Below are 16,274 nucleotides of genomic sequence, written 5' to 3' on the forward strand. Positions count from 1 at the left end.
TTTGCAACTGTGTGGGGAGTGTCAGACCCCTGGTATGGCCTCGCTTTCTGTGATTTCAAACACCTTTCATTGTGAAGAGCCCTTGGCATTGTCAGTACCTCTGTTTCCTCCAGAGCCGGGGTCCTGACACGGGTTCCTTTGCTGCCTGCCCTTCTTTGAGTGAGCAAGCCAGCTCAGGGAGTGACAGCGGAAGGGGAAGACGTGCTTGGGAAAGAACAAAGAGCAGCTTTTTCTAAAGAAACTACACTTCCACTAATTCTGAGACGCCACTGCTTGCCAGCATTTCATGCAGTTACCCACACATTTCAGGTCCCTACATTTTGCTAAAGCTGTTTTAAGAACAGCAATAATGAAGATAATAGGCCTAGTTTTACCCTGGAATAAAATCTCCTTGCACAGGCAGGCAGCCATGACCTATAGTCACGTAGAAGTCATTTCTGGGGAAAAGGAAATAAGAAATCATGGGAAAAGCCAGATAGAGTTATGGACCAGAATAACAATGTCAGCGCTTACAGACTCTGCCAGCTCTAGAGATCTGAAGAGAAACCACACAGGGATTCCTAAGGAGAATCCAACACTGTTTTCTAGCAAGCAACTGATTATGTCTCACTGGAATTAAAACACTTTTTTTGTTACTACTTATATAATAACTTACTTAATTTACATACAGCCCAATGGCAAAAAGAGAAAAACAAATCAAAGGAATAGAAAGCAATGAAAAGGACATGGAGCACTTGATTTGTGTACACGTAAATGCATCCATCTCCCATTCATTTAGAAACAAACACTTAGGAACCGCAAACAAAAGCCCCTGTTCCCTAACCCCTGTCCATCTGACATTCAAGCCATACCCTCCATCTTTAATGGCTGTAATTGCTGCTCCCATATCCTGTTAACTAGATCCCTCTAGCCCTGCCAGCAACACTGGCCTTGCTCCAGCTCACGTGCTTCTCATGCAGGTTCCTTTGTTATTTCCTTCCTGCACCTCCTTTGCGCCATACGCCACCCCAGCCCTGGCCGCAGCCTCGCTGCCCTTGGTGGACTTGTAAAGCCCTGCCCGTGCCCACCAGGAGTGTCTGACTGAGGCAGCTGCAGCAATGCAAACATCTGCTCAGCGCAGCACTTGCCCCCAGAGCGCAGCTCTGCTCTGCTGACAGGCTGGCCCTGGGATCGCGTGCCATCCGTGCTCGTGTCCTCAGTCCCCCCTTTGCTTACTTCTTCCATAGGAGCACGGCGGCAGCTCTTGAAGGCAGGATATTTTTTTAATCACATCCCAGCACTGGTGTCGGGATGGGGGCTCTCATTCCGAGCGTGGGTGTGTGCAGTGTATCTTATAGGATAACACAGCCTGAGATCTTGGCTACTGCGTTACTGGCTTGAGTAGTCCATGGCCACGCAATGTCCTTTTTGTCACTAGCAGAACTATTTCAGATTTTCCTCCACAGTTTCCCCAACTCATCCTGGATAACTCCTTATCTGCAGCTTGCTGCCTCTCCCAACACCAGCCCTGGTGTCAGTGTCCCCTCAGAGCAGCCCCACACGGCCAAGCTCCCCAGCTCGCTAACAGAGTCCAAGAGGGCGGGCTGCAGGTGAGCAGGGATGGGGAACCTGCTTTGCCTGTAAAGCTCAGCAATTTGTTTGGTTTTGTGGGCGTTTCACGTTTATTCTTTTTTTTTTTCCTTGACGGGGGGAAAACATTTCTTGTGAATTTATGAGGAGATGGGGAAAGCTGAGACCGGGCGCATGGTGACAGAGCGAGGGGAGCACGGGGAGGGCAGCGGGCAGCCCAGGGCAGCGGTCTGCGCGGTCCTGAGCTGTGGAAGGGCTGGCAGGGGATACGGCCACAGGGAATCCGCGCTCCAGAGCTCCTGCGGGGCTCCCTCCAAACAAACCCCAAGGAGTCCAACTCTAATTCTGAGACGAGAACCGCGGGACTTTGGGAACCCTCCAGCGGCCTCCGCAACACCGCCTTTCTGCCTCCGGCAGCGCGGAGAGCAGCAGGCCCGGAGCACACGGGGGAAGGGGGATTTCCTCCCGGCCCTTTCCGTACGTGTAGTAAACAGAGGCGCGCCGGCGCGGGCATCCTGCGGGGGCACGCGTGCGGTGCCTGCGGCTGCCGGCCAGCGCCGCGGAGCCCCCGCGCCCGGGGCCGTGCGGGCGGAGCTCCGCGCCCGCGGCCCCGCCGCCCACTTGCCATGCGCTGCCCGCAGCCCTGCGCGGCGGCGGGGGAGCCGGCGGCGGCCCGGCCCGGCCCGGCGCGGCCCGGCCAGCGCAGGCGGCGGCCGCCCTGGGGTTTCCCCCGTCCCTGCCGCGTCTCCCGGCGCTGCGGGGGTTGAGGCGGGCGCGGCGGCGGGGGAGGAGGGAGGGGAAGGGAAGGGAAGGGAGGGGGGAAGGAGGAGCCGCCGCCGCTGTGGGGCGGGCGGGTCGCACACACACAGGCACACACAGACCCTGGCACGGCGTGAGGAGGAGGAGGAGGAGGAGGAAGCAGCCGCGGCGCTTGAGGTGAGGGCGGCGGGAGCGGCCACCACAGAGGCGGGGGGGACGGGGGGCGGCCGCGGATGTGTCCGCGGCTTCGCGCCCTTGGCGGGGAGCGGCGCTGCCCGGGCCCCCCCCGCGCCGGGCCGTAACCTTGGGCTCCCCCGGCCGCGAGGGAGGGGCGCGAGCGCGTGGGGCTGCCACGGACCCTGTGGGGCTGCCACGGGCGTGTGGGGCTGCCATAAACCTGTGGGGCTGCCACGGACCTGTGGGACTGCTATAAACCTGTGGGGCTGTTATAAACCTGTGGGGCTGCCACGGACCCTGTGGGGCTGCCACGGGCGTGTGGGGCTGCCATAAACCTGTGGGGCTGCCACGGACCTGTGGGACTGCTATAAACCTGTGGGGCTGTTATAAACCTGTGGGGCTGCCACGGACCCTGTGGGGCTGCCACGGGCGTGTGGGACTGCCATAAACCTGTGGGGCTGCCACGGGCGTGTGGGGCTGCCACGGGCGTGTGGGGCTGCCATAAACCTGTGGGGCTGCCATAAACCTGAGGGGCTTCCATAAACCTGTGGGGCTGCCACGGGCGTGTGGGGCTTCCATAAACCTGTGGGGCTGCCATAAACCTGAGGGGCTGCCACGGGCGCGTGGGGCTGTCCCCTGCAAGGCTCCGTGGCCGTGTGGGGCTGTGGTACATGGGTGCGTGCCACATAGGTGTGTCTGCATGCCATGCACGCCTGTGTGCGACACGCATGCAGGGCTGTGCGCACACGCGTGTCAGGTTCACGCGTGTCCCTCCGTGGGTCTGTCCCTCCGTGGGTCTGTCCCTGTGCGGGTCCCTCAGTGTGTGCGCTGGCAGCCCGAGTTCTCCCCTCATCCTCGCCGCTGTAGTTTCTGAGTGTATCCGGATTTTGTCAGTGCTGGGCGGTGTGACAAATGTTTCTGTGTAGTTAAGTAGAACTTTGTTGCAGTGGGGTTTTTTCCTTCCTTTTTTCCCTTTTTTTGTTTCCTTTTCCCCCCCTTTCCCCCCCCCCCCCCCCGCAGGCTTACGTTTGAAGATTGTTTGTTTTCTTTCGTATATATCCAAAGGTCTCTGGGGATACAAGTGCTCCTGTTGCCTCTGTCTGCGTGGCTGTAATTTACAAGACATTTGTAATTCACATACTGGTGATTTTCAAAGCAAGGTGCAAAATGCAATGTTTCCATTTCCATTCCATAGCCATTCCAAGGCTGTGCACTGTATTCCATGCACGACTTTGAATTATGTGCAGTCAGACACCTGTTACTTAATCCTGTTTATCCTTTCCAGTTACAGTTATCCAGCCTGGTCTTCCTTTTTTTTAATATCTCAAAATAAAGTGCAAATATTCTTTTATGCTAGCATCTAGTAGAAACCCAGGGATCTAGTGCACTTGTGAAGTATTTAATGAGTGTTTGTTAGGTAATACTTTCCCCAAGGGGGATGATTTTGGAAAGTTATAGAATAATCATTATCTCAGGGGGAGTTTATATAATGTTAAAGTGTCCACGGGGATGCGTCTGTGGGAAAGGTGGATTTGACACAAAGCCTTACACAGTGTAAATCTTCAGTAAAGTGTGCATCATCCTCTATTGATACGTAAATAATGTTGTGTTTGCTGTTGCACCATGGAATTTTCAGTTTAATGATTGGTGTTAACGAGGGTCCCAGGGAGAACATCGCGTTTGGGATCCTGCAGGGGATGGAGCAGATCCCTCCATAACGCGTTTGTGCTCAGGGCTGTGTTCTGGAGCTTACCTGAGCAGGGTCAGCAGGCTGGCACTCCTCCCTTCAGCTCAGTTTCCTTCCAGCTTCTGGAAGTGTTAGGGCCACAGTACTTGCAGGCTTTCGGCAGATCAGGGGTACCTAATAGTGCCATGAACTGCAAAATAATTATTGTTATATGTAGCTGAGCAATTTTGTATTGTGCAGAGACAGTTCCTAAATACGAGTTGAGAACAGATTTATTCCTCCCTGCAACTGGTAACTTTGTGAAGTAGTTAAATGGAGAGCTCTAGGATGAGAGTTCTCTTCCACAGCCATTAATACCAGCGTGCCTTCACGTGTCAGTTTTGATTCATCTCTTGATGATATCGCTGAAAACCAGGTATTGATAGGAAAGTCAAACCCCTGGTGAAAATATCACTGCGTGGCTGTCAAAATAAAATGTGAGGATCTGACTTGATTGCTGGCTGTGGATATGCACTTGGGAGAGTAACAATGCCTTTTATTTTAAAGACATGCACCCACGCACAGGAGCTTTGTTCTAAAATAGTGTTTTCTGTCATGAATTTATGCATAACCTACACTCTCTGCTTTTTCTTAGAATGTAGGGAAGACAGAACCTTGAAGGGGAAGGAAGACCAAAAGGGGCAGGGAAGAGAAGTCATTTGAATTTCCCTTACTGACAGAGGAAATACTTCTTTGTTATGTTTCACACAAAATATTGTGTTGTTTTCACCTTTTCAAAAACAACGGCAAGTTGTTTGGGCTTGATGTACGCTGCTGACTTGTGTTGCAGACTTTGGGCATTTGTTCCAGTAATATCTGGCTGTGATGGTGGACTTGGGGCTGTGCTGGAAGTCTGTCAAGTATTTGTTACAGCTGTGTAGGAACTGATGGCTTCATTTTCACCAGGCTTAGGTACACTGCGTTGAAAGCTTGTAGGGATAGAAGTTTTGTGCTTACCAAGATGACTTGTTTTGTATTTCTGTTTCATTTTTTATCTTGTCTTTTTTTGTGGGCTTTTCGAATTGTTTGGTGGTTTACTTTCCCTGGTGGTTTTAACAGTTCAATTGCTATTCCTTCCTCTTCGTAATTTGCCAGAGACTGAAGTCTGAAACTGCTGTTTTAATATTTTCCTTAAAATTGAATCAATCCCTTTTCTAGAGGAAGGGACAGAGAAGTACTTATGAGAATTTTAGAAATGAGAACCAAAACTTAATGCAGGTATCTTACCTAAGAGAGACTGCTTACGAAAATTGTACCTCATTGATTTCGGAGAAGGCTGGTTTCCTCCGTAGTTTCAATCATCTGTCCCATTAGATTTTGGGAAGTGTTGTAAATTGGTTTAGAAGTGAAATTTTCCAAGCCATAAAATCTCTGGTTGGTTGTTAGTGGAAATCATTACGAAGGGTTGCATAAGCATTATTTGTAGGATGGCTAATCAGCAGCCTGGGCTTAGTTCCATTCTCTAATAAATAGATGCATTGTGCTACTTCAAAAATTGCAAAATTGATGGCTTGAGTACATTTACTAATTTTGCAAGATATGTAATGCATCTGGTTTGGGGAAGACTCTTTGATGTCTGGAGAGGTTGCACACAGTGGAGGTGTTTATGATCCAGCCTGTTAACTCTTCAAAAGTTTTTTGATGATATTATTTAGGACATCTTATTCTTATGAAAGATTCATGCGTAGCACCACATCAGAATTACCTGTGTGCACGCATCAAAGGCTCAGATTAATTTTATTCAGCAGGACTTTCTGGGTGCAGGTTTTGTGGTCCTTTTTGTTCTGCAGAAAAATAATGTGATTGTTGGACTTTGTATTCCAAAGAGCTGACCTGCAGAGGGTTAGAATATACAGGATATCAGTGGTATAAATACCAAAGGTACTGTGCTTTGGCATTAGCCGTCCTGCTTTGCTTATATCGTGCCCTGTGAACAGTAAGTTATGAAAATCTTATCTTGATGGTCCTCAGCCATCTTATGGAAGTTTAGTAAATATGGCTAAAGAGGCTTGTGAAACTGTGGAAGAAGACAGATTCCCGGCCATTCTGGAATGAATTCATTAGGCCTAGTAGTAAGTTCCTTGTTCCAGAAGGACGTGCTGAAGTATCTGAGTGCCTGGAACAGGGTGCCACAAACGGGAAGCAGCACAGAGCAGCCCTTCCACCGCTGTCTTTGGGGTGCTGATGCTGGGAATCTGCAGTTTTCAGGGCACGACGCTCCCAGGCAGCTTCTGGAGTCACAGAAATAGATGGTGCAGCTCAGCTCTGGCTGTAGAGGTTCCTCCCCAGCAGACTTCTGGGTGATGGGCTGCTGATGTCTTCCCTGCAGGGGTCTTGGAGGAAATCAATGCTTGCATCCCCTCCTTGTGAGGACGAACATCAGCTGGTGCGAGGTAGTGAAGTGCTGTGGTCAATCTGCCTTACAAGCCATTCTGCATATCAGCCCCTGAAAAAAGTACTTGTTAAAGTTGTACCTGTGCAACAGCAAAAGAATGTCGATTTTTGGAGAAGAATGAGACAAAACCTCCGTCTTCCTCTCCTTGAAGAGCCTCCTAGCCTAATATGAAGTCATAGTAGCCTGTTTCCCTTGTTACTAGTTTTGGATAAATGGTATTTGTGGGTGATTATAATGTTTCATTTCATCTTTAGAGTTTTTAGAGGCACTAGTCAGTCTTCCTGTGGGAGAGAGCCTGTTCCTGGAGAGCAGTGCGGTGTCACTGAAAGGTTAGGTTAATGTGGTGTATCTGCCCCTGAAAAGGGAGAAGTACAAGGTATCCAGCTTTTAAAGCCACTTGCCTTTTGCACCGTGTAGTTTCTGTGGCAGATGGGGCTGTTGCTTGGATTTCTTTGTGGTTTCCTGTTCTTCTCCATTGCCAGTCACTGTTGTTAAGCTCGGTCGTGATCCTGTCCCACCTGTGGCTCATAGCTGGTCATGGGACAGACAGACCCTGGGTACAGCATGGAGCATCCCTTGTCCTCCCCTGTTTCATGAGCACCTTGCAGGTGAATCCATAATCTGACTTTATGCATTTGCTCCTCGCTGCCTGGTAAAAAATCTATTCTATAACCCGTAGGTGTTCCTAATTCCTCATAGCGTGTCGCTCACCTTTCTGTCTGCAATAGCCAGGGACCAAAGTGCAGGTTAAGAAGTTGGCTGGCAGCTGTTGTACATCCAAAATTAGGGCCTTGCTTTCCATTTTGTATGGGATGTATAACTGTACCACCATGAAGCCCTGCTTCCGGAGAGCTGAGTCCCTTGTTTGATCTTCCCTCAGAATAAGAGCCCGTTCTTTCCCCAGTAACAGTAACTGGGAGCTTTGGCAAGTGAGGTGGGACAGCCTGTTTGGAATGTGCTCTGTTGTAAGGGCTGTTTGCAGACTGGTTGAAGTTGGTGTTGCTGAAGTAACAAAGTGCCTTTGCCCTCTCCATTCTGAAGAAACTGGCTCTGTTGACTTTGGGTCTCTCAAATTGTAACTTCCTTTGTGAGCCAACCTCGCAACCTAGAAGACCTTGAGCAGATGTGTAACATTACAGAAACTGGATTTAAGAGGGACTGTTCAAATTACATCCTCTACATTGTTCCTTCTCAGATCTTGTATCAATAGACCATGTACATGAAAAGTCTTAATCTGGACTTGGTGTTTGTATTCTGTTGTTTTTATGTGCAGCACCATCTGAAATTATGAAGATAAAAAATTTACAAATGTCATCGAGCTATCAAATAGTTACATAGAAGTAATTTACGTCTGCAGTTGGTCTAGCAATATGCCAGCCAAGAGGGGATATATATTCAGCTACAGAAATTTTGGGAGCACTTTAGTAAGGAGGAAATGGGTATGAAAAAGGTATTAAAGAGCAGGCTCTTTATTCTTGAAGTTACAGATAAATTTCCCTTTCTAACAATTTCTACATTCAGCCTGAGCACACACGTTCCTGCAGACTGGAAGTAATCAGCCAGGAGGTCAGTGACTAATAAAGGGGGCAAAAGAGAAGAAGGACTTGAAAGGTTAATAAGGAGCATCTCTTGGATTCCAATGATCTGGAGTGTCCCTGATCCTGTGAACAGTCATGATGTGGAAAATAACAAGTAATAAGGGAGCTCTCTGAGATGTAGGCTCTGGTCTTGAACGAGATAGGTCGGATGAAAGAACTTCTCATACCAAAGTAGCATTTTTCCCTCCTTGATCTTGTAGACCATTCCAAAACTCTGCAGGTTTTTCTACTCCTTGAACATATTTATTTCCCATGCCTAAAACTGCCATGCCTCCCACACTTGCCCTTTGGTTTTCTTTGCTGGGGATGTCCACTGTGGATGTTGCTGCATGTGCTGCACTTGTTGCACGCCCAGATGCTCTGCTCTCTCCTCTGAGCCGAGGCTGTGCTGGATCCAGCGTGCTTGACTCCATCTCTGCCATCAGACTGCTGCTCCACTGCCTGAAGGAAACAGAGGGAAGAGAGGGATCGATAGCTGCAGTGAGAGCCTGCTTGTTTTGAAATACACAAATTAGGATAATTCCTGCAGGATTCCTCTCGGTGAAGTGTGTGTTGAAATGGGATATGAATGCCTTATTGGGAAGTAGGAAACTGAGCCATGGACTGGTTTCTTTGGCAAGGCTAGCGTGATCTGTTGAACCCAACAGAATTGGTATAATTTTTTCTATGAAGGACCGTGATCGTGGAAAGAAAAGCATTTCTGAAGAAGGCAGGGAGAGAGGCTGATGAATTCTCTGTAGGTTTGTTTGCAGAGATGAGAAGGAAGCTCAGATGTGTTAAAGGAGAGGTCGGGTAGCATGGTGTGGTGACTGCAAGGCAGAGGCTGTTGGATGATTTGATTTTACTACTTGTTTTTCAGATATAGTTCTTGAGGATTAGTGCAGATTAATTGGGTGCTCTGGTGGATTTGGAGAGCTGTACTGCGTGTCTGACATCAGCAAAGAAGAGACCAAGTAATTATTGCTTTCTGGTCTTTCAGCCTGTGTTATTTGTGTACTGCTTCCCTAGCAAAATGCGCTTAGGAATAGTGGTCACACAGTAAATGACAAGGAAGATGGAACGTGGTTGCAGGTGTATCAGAGCAGATTGCAAATGAGGCGCTGCAGTGTGCCACGGGGGCCGTGAGTCGCAGGTAACGTGGGTGCTTTGGCACCCCTGCCTGCCTTGTCCTTCTCGCCCTGGCGATCTCCTGTGTCCGCGGTGCTGCAGGTGCGGCGGAGCTCTCGGAAATCCCCCTCAGCGTGGCTGCCATCCCTCACATGATGCGCTTATCTGCTTTGATTGGAGAATCCCCGGGCTGGAGGAGGAGGTGGGGGCTCGGGCGGGAGCGGTGTGGCCTGGGAGAGCAGCGGAGGCTCAAATCGGGCAGCCCGGGCGGCCGGAGCCCAGCTGCGGCTCGGGCACCCCGGCTCTCCTCCGGGCCGGGCTGGCAGGGGCAGCCCCCGCTCTGGGAGCTCCTGGACTCTGCTGCGACTGAGCTGATACGGAGACTCATTTCCTTCTTCCCCAAGCCCTTCAAACCTGGCAGTATGTAGCAGAGTCTGGCTGTTCTTTTTGCTGATGCTCTCGGTTTTGGCTATGAAATACAGAGTAGCTTTTTGATGACCTGTGACTGTACCAGATGGCTGGGAAGAGAAATAACTTCTGAGAAGACCTTGGCCCAGGTGAGGACAAACTGGGCAAAGTTTTTTTAGTAGTACAGGTTGCTGCTTTTCTGCATTCACACGTCACTGGTATAGTTTTGCTTTTCTCAAGCAGGCTCCTGCCTACTTGGATGCGTCCTAAAGTATTGTGTATGTTTGGCTCTGCATGCTTTTATTTTTTGGTTTGTTTTTCTTTACAAACTGAGAAGGTGCTGGAATTGGCAAATGTGCCAAGCCTGGTAAGCAGATGTTGATAAAATGGTCTCCTTTGAGATATCCTAATGAGAGCATGAGCTTATCTAGAGGAGCCATATAAAAATAGTTGGTGTGCCATTTCATCTGTGTGTCTTTATACAAGAAAATGTCTTAAATTAGGCTTTGCATCAGGTAACAGAACTATTTGCACTGTTTTTATGGGAGTAATCCCGTCTCTTCACTGTGGGATTAATGAAGAATGACACCTTGGAGGGAAGCATGTGGTGCCTAGCTGGGAGAGATAAGAAGTTGGTGAGGTGCTGGTGGGCTCTGTAACCCGCAGGAGTGTTTTTGTGGATGGATGTACAGGTTGTGTCCTTGGGAGAGAGAACCTCCAGAGGCACTCCCGTGACCCCAGCTGCTGCTGGTGCTCCTGCTTGGATCCAGCAGGGAGCAAAGATGCACAGACCTTGGAGGGGTAGGAAGGGGTAACAGCGGGATCAGTGCTCTGCCTTTTGCTTTTATCTCTCCGGAGAGCTGGGTGAGCATTGCTGTGGGGAAGTGCTGGGTGTTGTTCCTCTTGCGTGTTTGTGTGCTGGGTGTAGAAGGGATAAATCAGCTCTGCTGGTCTGGTTGAGTTCGTCTGGAAGAATTCTTACTGATGAAGTTTGTACTGCAGAGTTGTGGTCTCTGTGTGGATAGAAGAATCACAGCTTGCTTAGACTTTATCTGGTAGTCTAAATCATGTAAAAAAATTCATATTCTCTGCTGCTTCTTCATTTTCACTGCTAAATCTTTGGATTGCGGTCTCAGAAAAAAAGATAATCTGTTGGGTTTTGGCTACAGTGACAGTCTACCAGTGGATTTATTCAGGATTTTGGGGGACGTTGTTTTGGAGTTTTTGCTCTTTTTTTAAGACTTCAAAAACACTCTTAAACGTTCTTAACATTCTTTAAAAAAAGTTGTTGTTCTTATTTGTAATGATTTTTGTTTGTTTTATGTGGATTCCTGTGTGTTGGTTTCTTACAGCTTTCCTGTGGTGAACTAAAAGCCTCATGTAACCTAACTGCATTTCCAGATGTAGGGAAATCAAAAGTATATGTTTGCAGTAATTCTTTCCTACACAAACACATGCATTTATTTTGTAAATGCTTCTTGTATTTGAGGTGAAAGCAATACTTTACAGGAGTAGCTGTGAATTGGCATGAAATAGGTTGCTTCTGAACAAAAAGGGAGCTTTATTGATGGAGATTCTTTTTTAAATGAAGTCTGTGGCACTTCAGTTCTCAAAACTGATTCAATCTGCCAAGAAATGCATGCTCTGATTTATGTATCTTTGATTTAGTTATGCTCAGTTTATAAACAGTGCCTGGTAATCTTCCCTGATCTCATCCTGCTTTAATTTTTAATTTACCCTTGGAAAGACACTGCTCGCTTTAATCTGGAATAACCACCTCCCCTCCCCACAGCAGAGCGAATGAATAATAATATTGTGAAAACAAAGAACTAAGTGCAGCTCTCAGATATCTGACACGTTAAAAACATCAATTGAACTGATCTGAAATTATGTGGAAAAACATACAGTTTTTCAGGTAATTTTGAATCATCAAATGATTGATTCTGTGAGTGGTTTTCCATGATTCAGGTGCTGAGCAATGTGGCAATACTTTGAGGCTTTTGAAAGCTGGAAAACAGATTTTGATCCTCACAGGTAGAAATGGCAGAGGAAATTGCATTGCTGTGTTAAGAGTTACATTATTTGGTTTTAAGGAATTGGCTCCATCCCGCTGTAGTTTAGTGTCAGAATGTTTGCTGGGTATTTTCATGCTTGCTTTTAAGTGCAATTGCTTTCTTTACAGAAGACAATAATACTGCAAGATAATTTTTCCTAATCTTTTGGGGGGTTTAGTTTTTGAATTATTTGATTTTCACAGAATCAGGTTGGTTGGAAAAGGCCTCTGAAATCATTGACTCCAATCTGTGATCCAACATCACCACGGCACTGAGATGACATCCAGGCTTTCCCTGAGCACCTGCAGGGATGGTGACCCCGCCGTGCCCTGGGCAGCCCACTGCAGTGCCCAACCAACCCAAACCTCCCCCGCAGCAGCCTGACACCTTGTCCCCCTGTCCTGCCACTGCTTCCCGGGGAGAGGAGCCTGACCCTCACCCGGTTACAGCCCCCTGGCAGGGAGTTCTGCTCCCTCAGCAAAGGATACAGCTCAAAGAGTAGCCTGAGCCTTTAGCAGCGTTCAAATGCTCGTGGAGACCTTCATGAACAATTAGAAATGTTCACCAAAACTTGGACATTGAAGGTGTTGCTTCACCTGGTTCATTTGGAAGATCTGTGGAAGCATTTCTTCAAAGCATTAGTGGAAGTAATTATCAGAGTAAGGTGTTGGTTTTGTGTTTGTTTTTTGCTTTTCTTTTTAGGAACTATAAAACTATATATGTAAACATTTCAAAATTGTGGACTTTTGGTATTTTTTTCAGGTGCGCTACATCTCTTCCTTAAAAAGTGGCTGGTAATTTAAAATATAACCACTTTTCTGGTGATATTTCTTGATTTCATAAGCCATTACCTGATCCTTCAGTTACTGAAAAGCCAACTTACAGTTTCAATTAAAAAGTGCTTCAGTACACATGAATATCACATTAATTACGCAAATAAATTCCTGGCTGCCTTTCTTTTTGTAGCAATTGATAAAAAGATAATGCTTCTCTGTTAATTTTAAATCATTTAAAGGAAGGTTTATTTAAACATGACTGAAAGTGGATTAATCCTTTTCTTCCTTCCATCTCTTCCTGCTATCATCACATCTTGGGTTTTAGCAATCAACAAATGTTGTCTAAAGGGCTGTGGCAGGGAATGTTTTGCTTATCTCAGTGGTCTTCAGTCCAGCTGGTGATTAGCACTTCTCTTAGTGACTGAAACATAATTTTAACAAGATTTGGCTCTTCCTTTTCAGCACTGTCTATTGGCAGAGCGTGGGTGTGCAAGCGAGTAACCTGAGTCCGTTTGAGCCTTGCATTTCAAAATTCAATTCAAAATCATCCTGCCTCATCCAAGGGGCCTTTGGATGGTTATTGGAATTTATCTGATCTCTCTTACTGTGGTACTGTTGTGACTGGGTTTGTGCATCTGCAGCTTTATCGGGGATGATTCACAGGCCGAAATGGTGTTTGTCCACTCAGTGCTTCATTCCTTTCTCCTTTCAAAGGGAAAGTAATGGGAAAAAAGCTCTTCTGTCTGATAGATAATGGCTTCTCTTTTATTGTTTGGCAGTGTGTGGTTTTGTTTTGTTCTTTTTTTTAATCTTGAAATTTGACCTAACAAAAGAAAGGTAACGAGAATCCAAATAGTGTCAGGTCTTGGCAGGGGGATTTGCCATGTATGAGGAAAAAACCGACCTGAGTACAGCACACTGCAAGAGCACAAACCCAGCCCTCCAGAGCTGGAGATTGAGTAAATCGGTCTGTAGTTTTTGCAGGTGAAACAGTTAATTTGCGACCTTAATTTCAGAGCTTTATTTGTTCCCTGTGGTCTACACATCCGGTGGGGCTCCGTTTATCCTTCCAAAGCAGAGTGTACATCCACAACCTGGCTCTAGCCTTCCAGTGTGTCAGATCAGATGCCAAAAGCATTCCCTTTTTAAGGATGGAGAGGTACTGGTGGGCTTTTAGATGGCCACGTTGAGACTGATATAATTTTGGAATGAATTTTTAGCTCGATTTCAGCCAAGCAAGGAGTGGCAGTGAGGGCACTTTTGATCCTGTGGGAGGAACAGTGGCACTCCTGGGTTAGGACAGGTAACCCTTCCTGACACAGGAGGAGAGGGGCCCAGACAGAAAGCTGCTTGCTGCTTGGTGTTTTGGTCATTCCACCACCCTGTCCCCTTTCTCTCTCCTCCTGTCTTTTGGGTATGGGCATAGCTGGTCACACTTCAAAAATTAGATTTCTTTGTTCTCAAGCAAGACTTGGGTTAAATACAGTACAACACACACCCTCACCCACGGTGTTCTCATTAGGTATTTTTCAATATCTGTCTTAAATGTCATGATAATGCCTGACAAGAACGGTCACTGTCTTGTGAACTAAGAGATCCAGAGCAGATTTCAGCACTGCACTTCAGAACAAGAGCATAGCTCCAGCCCTGAAAGAATGAACTGAAGTACAGCATAATGTAAATGTCAGCTCAGGAATGTGAGGTAGGTTTGGTATGATCCCTTAAGGATTCTTTGTTCATGGCCTAAATTGCAAGGTTTCTGGGGCAGGGACTATCCTTGCATTATTTATTTTATGGCATTTATTCCAATGCATTCTGTGTTAATTTTATTTAACCTGCTTGATGCCCATTTGCTGATACCTCAGATGAGAGAATACACTGCAAAACAGTGTTTTCACTTAGAATATCTATACAGAATAGACATATGCAGGTTAAGAAGAAATGGCATCCATGCTGTTCAGTCCAGCGTGCTGAAGTATCTAAGGGTATAAAGCAGCTTTCAGACTATTTCATCTCTTTACATTCCAGTTGTTGAGACCTTTTCTCACCTGGCGAGATGACTTCCCCACAGCCGGCAGCCCATGTGTGTTAGCTACAGGGATCCTGGTAAATTACTTCTTGACCTTGACTTGGAAATCAAGCTGTAGCAAATCAGGGACATGGCCATGCTCTACCAGTGCAGCTCCCAGGGGTGCAGGGTGATGCATGGAGCAAGGCATGGCTGACACTGCTCACACTCGCGTGCCACGCAGTGTTACAGGCCATCATCTTTAATTCCTTTGTTATGCAACAGATCCAGTTTTGATTTGTAGCCCAGAAAGAGCAAAGTTTCACTTTTAGAAGCACAGTCTGTTACAGGACATTTATCAAGCAGTCTTTTTGCATATGGGCAATGACAGCAGTCTTGCAGCAGAAATGATAATGTTCTTCTTGGTGTTGTTTCTTAGTTTGAGGATTCCCTGTGTAAATCTTTTAAGTCAGAACATAACTCAGGAACACCTTTTTCTTTTTTTTTTTTTTTTAATTGCTTTGGCAATAAAAATGGTATGGACATAATCTGAATCAGGAAAGCTGGCTTAAAGGAACGCGCAAGTGAAAACCATATACGTATGTATTAAAATGAATTTTCATTTGCAAAGAATCAAAGTAGCTGTGGACACCAGGCCTACCATTGAACATTTTTAAACTAATTTATATGTGTTGTGTCATTTCTGTTTCCTCCCTTTTTCTTTGTGTTCTGTGAAAGGCAGCAGACAGCAAACCCTGAACAACTCAACTGCTCAGTTGGATGAGAAGTAGAAGGGGCTGGGCAGAAATTGCAGTCTTACAAAGCATAGATCTAGAAAGATGTTCCAGCTATGCTAAAAATTATTTACACTTTGCAGTCTTGCAGTTCTCAGTGATCTAATAGTGGTTCTGGAATCTCTCTTTTAGGCGTTGTACATATTTGTCAAAAATGCTCCTTCACCCAAAGAATTTATTGCACTGGAGTAGGAGGAGCCTAGAGCGGAACACAGTTTTTGGTATATAAGCAACAGAGTAGAAGTGTGAAACGTTTCCAGCTACATGTGTTTAAGATCAGCCTAAAAATTCAAGCTGCATGTTTCAGTAATTTGTGATCAAGTGGAACTTCAAAGATTTTGACTTCCTTTAAAGTGTAAATTTTTGCATTGGACAGTGTAGCGCACTGGCTGCCATCAGATGAGATTTGCTTCAGTGCAGCTGGCAGCATCAGGCCCAGGATGTTTGCACAGTGAGGCTTTGTAAACCTCCTCTGCAGAACTGCAACGCTTTGATCTGTTTACTGGACAAATCAAAATTAAACTGATGTCTCTTTTTTTTTTCTTTTTTTTTTTTTTTTTTCCTTAGGAGAAACTAGCACTCAGGAAATCTGGCTGGCCATATCAGATTTTGCCCCAAGAAATTGCATTAGTTTGAAAAAGAGGCATTGTACTCCCAGCTTAATGTTTAAACTCAGTGTCAAAACGTTAGGGCAGAATAATGCACACCGATAATGCAAATGGTTTTCTTGGGTGGATTTCAACTGCTGCGCTGGAGTCTGGGAGAATATGTTTACTTTCTTGCATTGAAATACCACGCTATTTCCATCACAGTAATGCCACTTTCAGCTTGCTGGTTGCAGCCAGGTTCAGCGATAAGAAATCAAAATTGTTTTTAAATGTATCTCTGTTTATTACATTGTAA

General features: G+C 46.5%; 1 protein-coding gene and 1 long non-coding RNA gene across 10 annotated transcripts in view; one reads left to right on the plus strand and one right to left on the minus strand.

Moving 5' to 3' along the window:
- The window catches only part of LOC135297783 (uncharacterized), a 56,016-nt gene extending 53,500 nt beyond the window's left edge, over nt 1-2,516 (minus strand). Inside the window, exon 1 of the long non-coding RNA XR_010359727.1 lies at nt 2,451-2,516. This is a non-coding gene — a long non-coding RNA (uncharacterized LOC135297783). The remainder of the gene's footprint in view (nt 1-2,450) is intronic.
- The window catches only part of PLCB4 (phospholipase C beta 4), a 191,156-nt gene continuing 177,272 nt past the window's right edge, over nt 2,391-16,274 (plus strand). For 5 of the 9 annotated variants that reach the window (XM_064415698.1, XM_064415699.1, XM_064415696.1 and 2 more), the window contains exon 1: nt 2,391-2,505. Coding sequence is in view for 2 of the 9 variants with exons in the window: in XM_064415703.1 (XP_064271773.1) it covers nt 9,826-9,888 (63 nt within the window). In the remaining 7 variants the exon portion in view is untranslated. Of the gene's footprint in view, nt 2,506-9,603; nt 9,889-14,235; nt 14,272-16,274 lie in introns of those variants that run through there. The other 4 variants (XM_064415700.1, XM_064415703.1, XM_064415697.1 and 1 more) reach the window with 4 other exon arrangements.

This window comes from Passer domesticus, chromosome 3 (genome assembly GCF_036417665.1).
Source record: "Passer domesticus isolate bPasDom1 chromosome 3, bPasDom1.hap1, whole genome shotgun sequence".
Taxonomy (NCBI): Eukaryota; Metazoa; Chordata; class Aves; order Passeriformes; family Passeridae; genus Passer; species Passer domesticus.